Consider the following 13,609-nt stretch of genomic DNA (forward strand, 5'->3'; position numbering starts at 1 on the left):
TTACATACATAAACACAAAATAAAACGTGTCAACAAGTTGCATAAAATAAATTAAAAATACAATATACATAAGGCACTGCACAAAACAAGATATCAAACCAGTATGACTTTAACAACTATATTACAAAAAAAGGGGATCCTACAGAGTTCTCTCTTTGTGCTTTTTAATAGAGATTTTCAGAGCAACCCACATGTTGGGGTACATTTCTGCCAGCTTCTTCTCATGCAGGAAGGTCAAGAGTTCCATGTTTGTCATGTTCTTTGATGGCAATGGTGGGAAATTCTGCATTTCCATTGCAAGTTCTGTGCCATTAATGTCCAGCTGGCTGTCATGGGTCAGAGTAGTACTCAGGGCTGTAGCAGCTCTTCTTTTTGTAAGTTGTGGAAATTGAGGAGTACTCCAAACTTGTCATTCACCTCTCCAAGGCTCTGAAATCTCTCATCAAGTGAAGAGATGGCTGTATGTTTTGCTGCTGCAAAACTGGTGGGTTGTGCTGCTGAGGTAGAGGCAACAGGAAGACCGCTTGATGCTGCTGCATCATGGCTGGGTTGTGCTGCTGATGCTGCATCACTGGTGGGTTGTGCTGCTGAGGTGGAGGCAGCAGCGGTAGATGTGGTAGATGGCCCAGGGGTGGGATTTAGAAACTTCAAGAGTGCATCTGAAGAGAGGAGTATGTAATGTTGTAACAAATAATATTTGTATTAAATAGGCTTTACTTTACATTTTTGTATTTAGAAATAATAGTAGCAACTTTTTTTTTTTTCTCCAACATTTGTGGCACTGGCGTGGCGCCTCCTGATGGACGGCGCCATTAGCATTTGCCTATACGGCCTATGCCACGGGCCGGCCCTGCGACCCAGGCCTCTTTCATATGTGGAAATAAAATGGATGCGTCCTCAATGTGTGCTCAGGTCGCATTCATCCAAGCAAAATGTCATCAAAACATCCATTTGACACAATCAATCACAGCATCTTAATAAACAAATCAGAAAGGTATGCAATCTGAGGGTTGGTCTTGAACTGGGTTAGAAGCTGCTTAACCAACGGGAAGCAATACGTGAGGATAGGCGAACACACTTCCACAGAGCTGAACATTGTTTGTGGCGTACCTCAGGGATCAATACTTGGACCAAAATTGTTCAATCTTCATGTAAGCTGCATTTGTAAAGTTACAAAGGACTTAAAGTTAGTATTATTTGCAGATGATACAACTGTGTTTTGTTCAGGGGAGAACACACTCAAGCTAATACAAATGATAACAGAAGAAATGAACACATTAAAAAGATGCTATGACAAAAACAGACTATCTTTGAATCTCAGTAAAACTAAAATAATGCTATTTGGTGACAGTGGAAGGGAAAATCAAACACAAATACAAATGGACGGTGTAGATATTGAAAGGGTAAAAAAACAAACACATTTTGAGTGTCATAATAAATGATAAAATGAACTGGAAACCTCATGTTAAAATACAAAATACTTTGTCATGAATAAGTTGAGAATGTTAACTTTTAGATGGACTAAGGCAGGGGTGCTCACACTTTTTCTGCAGGCGAGCTACTTTTCAATTGATCAAGTCGTGGGGATCTACCTCATTCATATATATAATTTATATTTACTTATTTATGAAATATTTGTTTTTGTTAATAAGTTAAAGGTGTTTAATGATAATGCAAGCATGTTTAACACATATAGTTAATATTGTTAATAAATTAAAGGTGTTTAATGATAATGCAATCATGTCTAACACATAGTTAATATTGTTAATAAATTAAAGGTGTTTAATGATAATACAAGAATGTTTAATACATATAGTTAATATTGTTAATAAATTAAAGGTGTTTAATGATAATACAAGTATGTTTAATACATATAGTTAATATTGTTAACAAGTTAAAGGTGTTTAAAGATAATGCAAGCATGTTTAATACATATAATTAATATTGTTAACAAGTTAAAGGTGTTTAATGATAATACAAGCATGTTTAATACATATAGTTAATATTATTAATAAGTTAAAGGTGTTTAAAGATAATACAATCATGTTTAACACGTATAGTTAATATTGTTAACAAGTTAAAGGTGTTTAATGATAATACAAGCATGTTTAACACATATAGTTAATATTGTTAATAAGTTAAAGGTGTTTAAAGATAATGCAGGCATGTTTAACACATATAGATTCCTTTCTTTCATGAAGACAAGAATATAAGTTGGTGTATTACCTGATTCTGATGACTTGCATTGATTGGAATCAGACAGTGGTGCTAAAAACGTCCGCATTTTCGAATGGAGGAGAAAAAAGTCCTCCTTTCTGTCCAATACCACATGAAAGTGGTTGGTTTTTGGCATCTTATTTGTCCAGCTTCCGTACTCCTTTGTATACACTTTACAAGAAATACATTGTCGGCAAACTCCGTAGCTTGCTAGCTTGTGCACGCCAGCTTTCTGAGACTCGTTTTGTTAGCGCAACTGTGCAACTGTGCAGTCGGTCTTTGGAGTTTTGACGACAGGTACGTCGCCAGAGTCTGTTGAAATAAAGTGTTTCTCGCCTTCCAGTCGGTAATTTTAATGAGCTGGCAGCAGCCAGCGTCATCTCAGAAGACCCTCGGGTGCCGTGAATGTCAATCAAGTGACGAATGTGACGTCACAGTGAAGATTTATGATCGCTCATTTTTAGGACAATTTTTTTAATGCCTGGCTGGTGATCGACTGACACACCCTCCGAGATCGACCGGTAGCTCGCGATCGACGTAATGAGCACCCCTGGACTAAGGTCTGACATGTTTAGTAACTTTACCAGTGGCAGTAGCCAGACGAAGATGGTAGTGGGTAACTGGCAACCTGGATGTGACACGCGCACTGACTTTCTAATTGGTCAAACGTTGGAGGGGGGGGGCATCGAAATGAAAACAATAATATTTAATAATAATAATAATAATAATAATAATAAGATTTCAGGGCTGTAAATCTAATTTTGAAATGAGCATATGCAGGCTGAACTACTGTTATCAGTTATAGAGGTATTGGAAAAGAACATGATTTATTAATGCCTTTTGACATATCAGGGCCATTTAATGAAATGAGTACATATGGCTCCTTTAAGCTTCTATGCGCAATAATTCAGTTCAGAAAATGTTGACTTTGATTGCACAAAATCTTTGAGATTGCCACAAATACTGAGAGCGACTAGAGTTAAAGCCATGTTTACTTCAGTAAACACTGCAGTGTGTGCAACATCATGACTTCATGTCAGGTCAGCTGGCATTTACATCACATAAAAAAGATCGTATTTGACCAAAACAATCCGGATTGGACATCTGACCCTGCAGTGTGAACGTAGCCTCAGCGCGGATCTCACTTCCTGACCCGTTTCTGACTGAACTGCCAGGTCTGATCCACTACGACGACCTGGTGCTGCCCGTAACAAAGCCGGAGGCCGACGCCATTGCGAACATCGTGGAGGAGGCGGTCCTTGCGGAGCTGCCGGGGTCACGGGTCACTCTGGTGGGAGGGTTCAGGAGGTAGAAGTCCAGTGATGTCATCACGCTACCGATGTCTCGTTCTCAGTGGCGGCTGCTTCTTCCAGGGGGAAGCTCAGCGGCCATGATGTGGACTTCCTCATCACGCACCCGCAGGAAGGACGGGAAGAAGGTGTCATTCCCAAAGTGGTATCACGCCTGGAGGCGCAGGTAAACAGGAAGTGAACTGATGGAACTTCATGTCCTCACTAACTTTGTGCCGGATCAGGACTTCCTGTTGTACCACAAGACCAACAGAAACTCCTACATGGAGTCCACAGATGGACCTGCCCGGCCCGCCTCCATCATGGACCACTTTGAGAGATGCTTGACCATCTTTGGACTCGCCACAGGTGACGCCGAAGGCCGAGCACGAAGGAGAGCCGTGCGAGTGGACCTGGTGGTCTCGCCCTTCAGCCAGTTTGCCTTCGCCCTGCTCGGCTGGACCGGCTCAAAGGTGAGGCGAGGGCAGTGGTTCGCAAACTTTTTTTGTCATCCCCCACTTTGGACAAGGGGGAGTTTTCAAGCCCCACCTGCCCCCATCGCCCCAACAGAGCGCTAATGCCAAGCTTTAACATTTTCAAATTTATTGAACATCAAGTTGTATACTTTCAAACTCAATAACATAAAATAACATCAAGTTCAATAATAAATAAAATAACTGTGCAGCTGTGGTATAACTTGCATCAAGTTCAATAATAAATAAAATAACTTCCATCAAGTTAAATAGTAAATAAAACAAAAGTGTTATAACTTGCATCAAGTTCAATAATAAATCAAAAAACTGTTATAACTTGCATCACGTTCAATAATAAATCAAAAAAACTGTTATAACTTGCATCAAGTTCAATAATAAATCAAAAAAAGTGTTATAACTTGCATCATGTTTAATAATAAATCAAAAAAAGTGTTACAACTTGCATCAAGTTCAATAATAAATCAAATAAAAGTGTTATAACTTGCATCAAGTTCAATAATAAATCAAAAAAAGTGTTATAACTTGCATCAAGTTCAATAATAAATCAAATAACTTGCATCAAGTTCAATAATAAATCAAAAAAAGTGTTATAACTTGCATCAAGTTCAATAATAAATAAAAAAAAGTGTTATAACTTGCATCAAGTTCAATAATAAATCAAAAAAAGTGTCATAACTAGCATCACGTTAAATAATAAATCAAAAAAAGTGTTATAACTTGCATCAAGTTCAATAATAAATCAAATAACTTGCATCAAGTTCAATAATAAATCAAAAAAAGTGTTATAACTTGCATCAAGTTCAATAATAAATAAAACAAAAGTGTTATAACTTGCATCAAGTTCAATAATAAATAAATAAAAAAGTGTTATAACTTGCATCAAGTTCAATAATAAATCAAATAACTTGCATCAAGTTCAATAATAAATCAAATAAAAGTGACACTTTGCAATCTTTGCAAAAAAAAAAAAGGAGGAGCTATGCATTTGGCAAGACAGGGCAAGTGACAGCACTTTTCCCCAGGAGAGCCACCTTGCTTCACTGTGAAACAGCACGGCTGTATGATCAGCTCCCATTTCCTCACACAGTGCAGAGAACAGTCGCACTTTCAGTGGTCGTGTTTTGATCAAATTTACCGCGCTCACAACATCTGTTAAAACCTCATTGAGTTCGGGGCTGAGCTGCCTTGACGCGAGTGCTTCCCGGTGAATGACACAGTGTGTGCCCGTCAGATTTTTGTTTCTCTGCAGGCGCTGGCTCTGGCTCGACGACCTTTGAGGTGCGAGTCACAAATGTATATATTTGTGTAATTGTGGTCCACACATTAGCCTGCTACCCATCCGAGCGAAAGTTTGTTCCGCTTAGCCCCGCCCCCATTAGTTACTGTTGCTATGTCTGTCAAACTTTCGCTTCTACCGAGAAATTTAAAGCCTACAGTAAAAATAAGTACCGGTAATTTCCATTTATTTATATAGCGGATTTCATAGACAGAATCACAAAGTGATTTACAGTGTGTATAGAAAATGAAAGCATAGTAAAAAAAAAAAAAAATCTAAGAATATATTAATTAAAAAAAATGTTTAAAGTGAAATTTCCTCCCGTTCCTCGCGCCCCACCTGTCATGTCTCTATTCCCCACCAGTGGGGCGCGCCCCACACTTTGAGAAACGCTGGGCGAGGGACACCTGCTGCTAACCGCCAGTCTTTCACCTCACCCGTTTTTTTTTGTTTTTGTCCCTCAGCTGTTTGAGAGGGAGCTGCGTCGCTGGGCGACCCGAGAGAAGAACATGACGCTGAGCAGCCACGCCTTGTACGACAACAACCAGGTGCCACGTGTCACATGACCCACTCTTCTCCCGGTCCGGCGGGGATGTGACTGTGTCGGCGTTGCAGGGTCGGTACCTGAAAGCTGCGACAGAGGAGGAAATATTTGCTCATCTCTCCCTGGACTACATCGCACCTTCGGACAGGAACGCCTGATGAAGATGATCAGGACCTTCTTCTGAGGTTTGTGTCCTTTCTGTCTGGTCACATGACTAAACCACACTAATGGAGTGTTAGTGTAAAACCTTCATTTTTTTCAAACACATATGGACCATACCATACCAACTTTATTTATAAAGCCCTTTAAAAACAAGCACAGTTGAAAAACAAAGGGCTGTACACCACAAAGAAATAGAGGCAAAGGACAGACTAAAAAATAACATTTAAAACAGAAATAAAAATACACAATTAAAAAGCAAATATAAATTACCCTAAGAACAGTTTGTTAGATAAAAACAGTTTAAAAGTTAAAAACAGTTCAAAAAGTTAAAAGCTAAAAACAGTTCAAAGTCTCATGCTGGGTTAAAAGCCAGTGAATAAAAATGGGTTTTAAGAAGGGTCTTGAAAATAGCCAAAGAAGGGGCCTGTCTCACATGGAGAGGGAGATCGTTCCAGAGTTTGGGACCCATCCTTGCCAACCTTGAGACCTCCGAATTTGGGAGATGGGGGTGGGGTTGGGGGGGCGGGGTTGAGGTGCAGGCAGCAGACCCCTTCCCCTTCGAGCTGTCCTGGATGAAATGAAATTAGTTTTTCTAATCATTTTGGAACTTGCAAGCGTATTTCTTCTTCTTACTCGTCGTCGCCATGTCTCTTCTTGGCTCTTCTGCTTCGTGTCCTTCTTGTTGTGCGTGCAGATGTGCACTGAGCTCCAAAAGCCGTAGATGTTATTGTAGCGTCCCGGAAGAGTTAGTGTAACAGGTACGTTAGCTATTATAGTAGACGTTCTCAATATTTGGGCTAATCAGAAGTCTAGATTACGACTCGGAGAGAGTAGGACAGACACAATTAAATGCTTTAAATTATACTGGTGTTATTTAAATATGTACAGTGCAACAAACAGTGGACAGACATTGATAGGAATGGCCATTCAAAACAAAAGAAAAAAACAGCCAGGGTTCAGGTCATTCATAACAGGTAGCAGAGGTGGGACCAAGTCATTATTTTGCAAGTCACAAGTAAGTCTCAAGTCTTTGCCCTCGAGTCCGAGTCAAGTCCCGAGTCAAGACAGGCAAGCCCCGAGTCAAGTCCAAAGTCAAGACTGGAAAGTCTCAAGTCAAGTCCTAAGTCCTGCATTTTGAGTTTCGAGTCCTTTCAAGTCCTTTTAACCACAGACTAATATATTAACACAGATTGTGTATGCTTTTCAAACGCTGTATTTATTTATTAAAACAAGTGCATTTTAAATTGCAGGAAAGAAAATTGTGCTGACATTGCACTTTATAATAGCACTATTAACCAGTCATTTTAAACATTAACTCATTCCTTTACAGAACAAACACATTGAAAAATAAAGTGCAAATGTACTTATTTGTACAAAAGTGTTAACATTGAAAAAACATGACATATACATGAACATAACAAAAAAGTTGTACTTTTTATATGTCAGGGCCCTATGCTGCATTGCATTTGCAAAAGACCAAATTAGCCAAGATTCTGTCAGTCATTTGTGCACGATGGGGGCGTAGTATGATGCCACCATGGCTGAAAACTCGCTCCACTGGAGCACTGGAGGCAGGCACTGCCAAGACTCTCATGGCCACTCGGAACAGTGAAGGAAGAGTCTTCATGTTCAATGCCCAGAACAAAAGGGGGGGGAGAGTTTTTTTGGGTTGGTGCACTACTTGTAAGTGTATCTTGTGTTTTTTATGTTGATTTAATTAAAAAAAGAAAAAAAATATATATATATTTTTTGTGCGGCCCGATACCAATCGATCCACGGACCAGTACCGGGCCGCGGCCCGGTGGTTGGGGACCACTGAGGTAAACAACCAACAGTATGTCAGAAAGCTAGCTAAAACGGTACACATATTCATAATATAGTATGTTGTGATTAGCTATACACGAGAAGTATTATAGGCTAATCTTGATATTAACTGGACACTTAATTCTCAGTTTGGCCCGGGAGCTCTTTATTTATTTTACCTCTTGGTCGAACACCGGCATCTCCTCCACGTCCGGTTAGTGAAGTGCAATACATCCGGGTTACAGCAGTAAGGAACAGACTTTCACAATAAAGGTTTCAACCGTAAACATTACATAGTATACATTTTAACTGACCTTTATTTTACTATTTTTGTCTTTTTTTAGGTGGCTAAAATACGCGGTGCTGCTGACCGCCGTCTAACGTTACGTGTGATATATTGACTAACGTAACCCTGCTTAAAAAAAATCACTGAACAAAAAGTATGAATAAGGTAGTGAACTGCAACAGATTCCCGTGTTTGCAATAACGTTATAATGTTAGCAGTGAGTTTACAGCCTCACTGATTTAACTACACAGCAAATAAAAGTCACGTTACTTAGCCAATAAACGTTATCTTACATTCAAAACTTACCGTTCTTTGTGCAACTTCAAATGCCGGACAAAGTTGGAAGTTGTTGCCTCTCCATCAGTAATTTTCGAACCGCATGTGTTGCATACTGCAAACCGTTTTGTGTTGACCACCTCGTAATTTTTATACCCAAACGAAATTATTACACCTCTGACAGGTAGTATCAAAAGTTCTTAAAAGGTCATATGAGACTGATCACAGTCCATATGCGCATTCAGAGTTCATACAGCCACACGGTTTGGGGTTGTGGGTATGGCAGTTTGTAGTGAGAGTTCAGTTTATGGGCAGGGTGTGTAGAGGTAGTGCAAAGGGCCGCAGAGCAATGAGGTGCGAGGCAAGGGGTTCGGCTATAAGCCGCCTACCGGCCTGACCAGAGCAGGTGGAGTTCAGGGGTTGAGAGGTGGAGATCCTTGGGCTCAGGCTCGAGGCCTATCTACAGCTCGCCATCCAAGACTTAGGGACCTGGCCTGCGTACATAAACATCAACATTAAGTCATCTATCGTTCGACCTTCAATAAATAAGTTACACTTATTATTATCATTATTAGCTATAATACTGCTAACATTAACAATATTTAAACAATCACATGCATGTATAAAATAAACATGACAGTACACAGTGTTGTCACTATGATGGGAGTAACATTAACAATAACAGCATACCTGCCAACTACTCCGGTTTTCCCGTAATTAGTACGGTTTTCATCAACCTATTCCGGGTTATGGTTGCAGTGATAAAAAATACGGTTTTTCATTACCGTAATTAAATTATTATTATTTTTTTAAAGTTTTATTCACGAAATCGCGTAACAACAATGACAATCGACACTGCTTCCCGTAACTTCCTATCGAGCCATTCCGAATGCCATGCGCGAGGCTATTTATAGCACCGCTGCCAAGCACGAGGCCATTGTTTCCAAACGAGCGAACGATCATGGAATCAGCCGTAGAAAAATCGCATACGAGTCTTAAACCGAAAAGAAAACTGCAGTCATTCCGTGAAGAATATTCAAAAGCCTATCCGGGAATAATTATAACTACGCGAATTGCACCTTGTGCAGACAAGATTTTTCGATCGGACACGGAGGAATTAGCGATGTAAAAGACCACGTTGGGACAAAAAAACACAAGTCTAATGCCGTTGCTAGCGATACAAGTGGAAAACTTTCAACGTTTTTCGTCGCCCAAACAGATTCTTTGGGTGTGATAAATGCCGAAGTTTTATTTATGGAGGCAATAATTGAGCAAACAAAAAGGTAATGACACCAATGTTATCTATTGGAATTGTTTAGTACTGTTAAAAGTGTTTATACTATTTATGCTTTTAAGTCCAAGTTGAAGAAATCTTGTTAAATGTTGACAGCATAACTACCAAAATACAGAAGTATGTCCTTAATATTTTTGCAGTGCTATTTCTGTTGAAAAGTTAAAATGATTACATTAGAGATGTGATGTGCCACTTTTCAAGTGTCTGATGGCTTAAATTAATTTTCATTAATTTTTCATATTTTGAATTCTTTTGAAAGGCTTACAAAAAAACTACATTTGAATTGTAATTCCATGCTATTGACAGGACTATTAATTTTAATGAAGTTAGCTTACCATGTTTACAGTATGATAATTGTGATAGAAATGTGAATTTTAGGCACAGAATATTTTTTACAATTGAACAAGGCAGTAGATTATATAAGCTTGGACAGAAAGTTAATAATGACACCAATTTTTTTTTTAATGGAATTGTTTAGTACTGTTTTACCATTTGTTTACTGTAAAAGTTGTTTATACTGTTTATACTTTCAATTAACAAATTGAAGTCTTGTGAAAGGTTGACAGGAAAACTGGCATTAACTGTCAAAATAATTTCAAACTATTGAAGTTAGCTTACAGAATAAACATGTCAATCAACCCATATGATTTTTGCTGTAATATTTTTGTTTTGAAAAGTCACTGTGACTGATAGAAAAGTGATGGTTTTAGCAACATTTTAACCTGTCTGAATGCTAATAATCATTTTGCGTCGGGGGGGCGAAGCCTGAACCCCCCACCAGGACTTTGTCCTGGACCTACCGGGCCCTGCGGCCCCTGGACCCTGGCTACTAGGTTTTTCTGATTTCAAAAGTTGGCAGGTATGGGGTTGGCAAGTATGGTATGGACACCTCTGTCGTAGACATATTTAAAGCTGCGGAGGAAATTATTCGCACTTTTGGACGTTTGCTTTGGAACTAAACAAGGTTCAGTTTCAGGGTCAGAGTGCCGTTTTGTGGCGTGTGTGTGTGTGTGTGCGTGTGCGTGTGAAGTCGCAGGCGTTTCCTTCACCTCCTCCTAACGGCCTCATTAACCTCTAAATACCAGCTGGACATCAAAGCGGCGTCACAGCTCACACGTCTCCTCCTCGTCCTCCAGGATAAGACATTTTGTCCCTAAAAGTCAACAAAAATCCTCCTTTAGCTGTCGAAAAAATGTCCGACGCACTTCTAGCATCATCCGGATGACGCCGCTTGTCTCCAGACAGGATGAAATTGTCCCGCGTTCTTCTCTCGCCTGCCGACGCGTCTCCGACTTTGACGCCCCCAAAGTGTGAAGGTGCCGTTAGTGAGGCAGACGCAGACTTGAGAGGACGTCGTCCCCGGCGGCGGAGACTCTGAGTCTGGTGGCTGACAGAGGGCGTGTTAATTTATTTTTTTTAAATGTGGGAACCATGTGAGTTTCACTTGACGAGCTTAAACAACAATCACATATTAGGCTTTAAGCTAAACGCTAACATTCATTAGCATGATAACCAGTTTGCTGTTAGCACCGTGGTGTTAGCATTAAGCATGCTAGCAGATTTACTGCTTCCTGCAGCACTACTTTGTGGCACTTTTAAATTAGATTGATATGATTTATTAATCTTGTGAGGCAAAAAGAACATTTATGAACTTGACTCTTTAAGCGGAACTGCACTTGTTTTGGAATGTTGCCTACTGTTCACAATCCTTGTGTGAGATAAGACATATTTTTTCATTTTTATGCATTTTAACTCGTAAATAAAAAGGACCTAACATTGACTTCTGCTTATAAAGCGCTCTAAAAACATCCAAAAACCAAGATTTTATATACATGATGTAAGTATATATATGTAATGTAGTAACATTCATAATAACATTTAATATATGCATGATGTAAGTATATATGTAATGTAGTAACATTCATAATAACATTTAATATATGCATGATGTAAGTATATATGTCATGTAGTAACATTCATAATAACATGTAATATATACATGATGTAAGTATATATGTCATGTAGTAACATTCATAATAACATGTAATATATACATGATGTAAGTATATATGTCATGTAGTAACATTCATAATAACATTTAATATATACATGATGTAAGTATATATGTCATGCAGTAACATTCATAATAACGTAATATATACATGATGTAAGTATATATGTAATGTAGCAACATTCATAATAACATGTAATATATACATGATGTAAGTATATATGTCATGTAGTAACATTCATAATAACATTTAATATATGCATGATGTAAGTATATATGTAATGTAGTAACATTCATAATAACATTTAATATATGCATGATGTAAGTATATATGTCATGTAGTAACATTCATAATAACATTTAATATATGCATGATGTAAGTATATATGTAATGTAGTAACATTCATAATATTTAATATATATACATGATGTAAGTATATATGTAATGTCGTAACATTCATAATAACATTTAATATATACATGATGTAAGTATATATGTCATGTAGTAACATTCATAATAACATTTAATATATACATGATGTAAGTATATATGTCATGTAGTAACATTCATAATAACATGTAATATATACATGATGTAAGTATATATGTCATGTAGTAACATTCATAATAACATGTAATATATACATGATGTAAGTATATATGTAATGTAGTAACATTCATAATAACATTTAATACATGCATGATGTAAGTATATATGTAATGTAGTAACATTCATAATAACATGTAATATATACATGATGTAAGTATATATGTAATGTAACATTCATAATAACATTTAATATATGCATGATGTAAGTATATATGTAATGTAGTAACATTCATAATATTTAATATATATACATGATGTAAGTATATATGTAATGTCGTAACATTCATAATAACATTTAATATATACATGATGTAAGTATATATGTCATGTAGTCACATTCATAATAACATGGTAATATATACATGATGTAAGTATATATGTAATGTAGTAACATTCATAATAACATGTAATATATACATGATGTAAGTATATATGTAATGTAGTAACATTTATAATAACATGTAATATTTACGTATTTTGCTTATTTTAGGCATATTGCGACATATTACGGTAATTTCATAGACACATCACAAAATTCGCCTTTTTCTTTGAAAACAACATTACTAGTCATGACAAACTTCATGAGAGACAACAAACATAACATAAAAATAACTTATTGTGTACAAGTTTCAAACACCATTGGCAATAACTACCTCCAGAGAACATTTAAAGGGGAACTGCACTTTTTTTGAAATGTTGCATATCATCAGACAATAATGTATATAAATATACAGTACAGGCCAAAGGTTTGGACACTTCTTCTCATTTCAATGCGTTTTCTTTATTTTCATGACTATTTACATTGTAGATTGTCACTGAAGGCATGAAAACTATGACACCTGTGAAGTGAAAACCATTTCAGGTGACTACCTCTTGAAGCTCATTGAGAGAATGCCAAGAGTGTGCAAAGCAGTAATCAGAGCAAAGGGTGGCTATTTTGAAGAAACTAGAATATAAACACATGTTTTCAGTTATTAGGGCCCGCATGGCCCATTGCATAAGGACTCCCACAGGGAGTCCTTATGCAATGGGCCATAAGGACCTATTGAATTTGTAAGGTTTTATTCTTTCTTTATTATTATTCTTCCGCCGCCTCTTTGAGCACTAATTTGACCCACTTAACATGCTTCAAAACTCACCATATTTGACCCACACATCAGGACCTGCGAAAATTGTCTTTTAATAAAAAAAAACCGAACCCCAAAACTCAAAATTGCGCTCTAGCGCCCCCTAGGAAAAAAAACAACTAGACTGCCTGTAACTCCCACTAGGAAGGTCGGAGAGACATGAAACAAAAACTTCTATGTAGGTTTGACTTAGACCTAGTTTTCATAATTGTATATTCTC

At 37.6% G+C, this 13,609-nt stretch overlaps 1 protein-coding gene across 3 annotated transcripts in view; it reads left to right on the plus strand.

The window, feature by feature from the left end:
• The window catches only part of polm (polymerase (DNA directed), mu), a 39,666-nt gene that overhangs the window by 15,612 nt on the left and 10,445 nt on the right, over positions 1–13,609 (plus strand). For 2 of the 3 annotated variants that reach the window (XM_061927010.2, XM_061927009.1), the window contains 5 exons: positions 3,393–3,525; positions 3,591–3,693; positions 3,752–3,979; positions 5,741–5,824; positions 5,892–6,005. In XM_061927010.2, coding sequence (XP_061782994.1) covers positions 3,393–3,525; positions 3,591–3,693; positions 3,752–3,979; positions 5,741–5,824; positions 5,892–5,978 — 635 coding nt within the window. In that variant the 3' untranslated portion in view covers positions 5,979–6,005. The remainder of the gene's footprint in view (positions 1–3,392; positions 3,526–3,590; positions 3,694–3,751; positions 3,980–5,740; positions 5,825–5,891; positions 6,006–13,609) is intronic. The other variant, XR_009811416.1, reaches the window with a different exon arrangement.

Source organism: Nerophis lumbriciformis, linkage group LG32 (genome assembly GCF_033978685.3).
Source record: "Nerophis lumbriciformis linkage group LG32, RoL_Nlum_v2.1, whole genome shotgun sequence".
Taxonomy (NCBI): Eukaryota; Metazoa; Chordata; class Actinopteri; order Syngnathiformes; family Syngnathidae; genus Nerophis; species Nerophis lumbriciformis.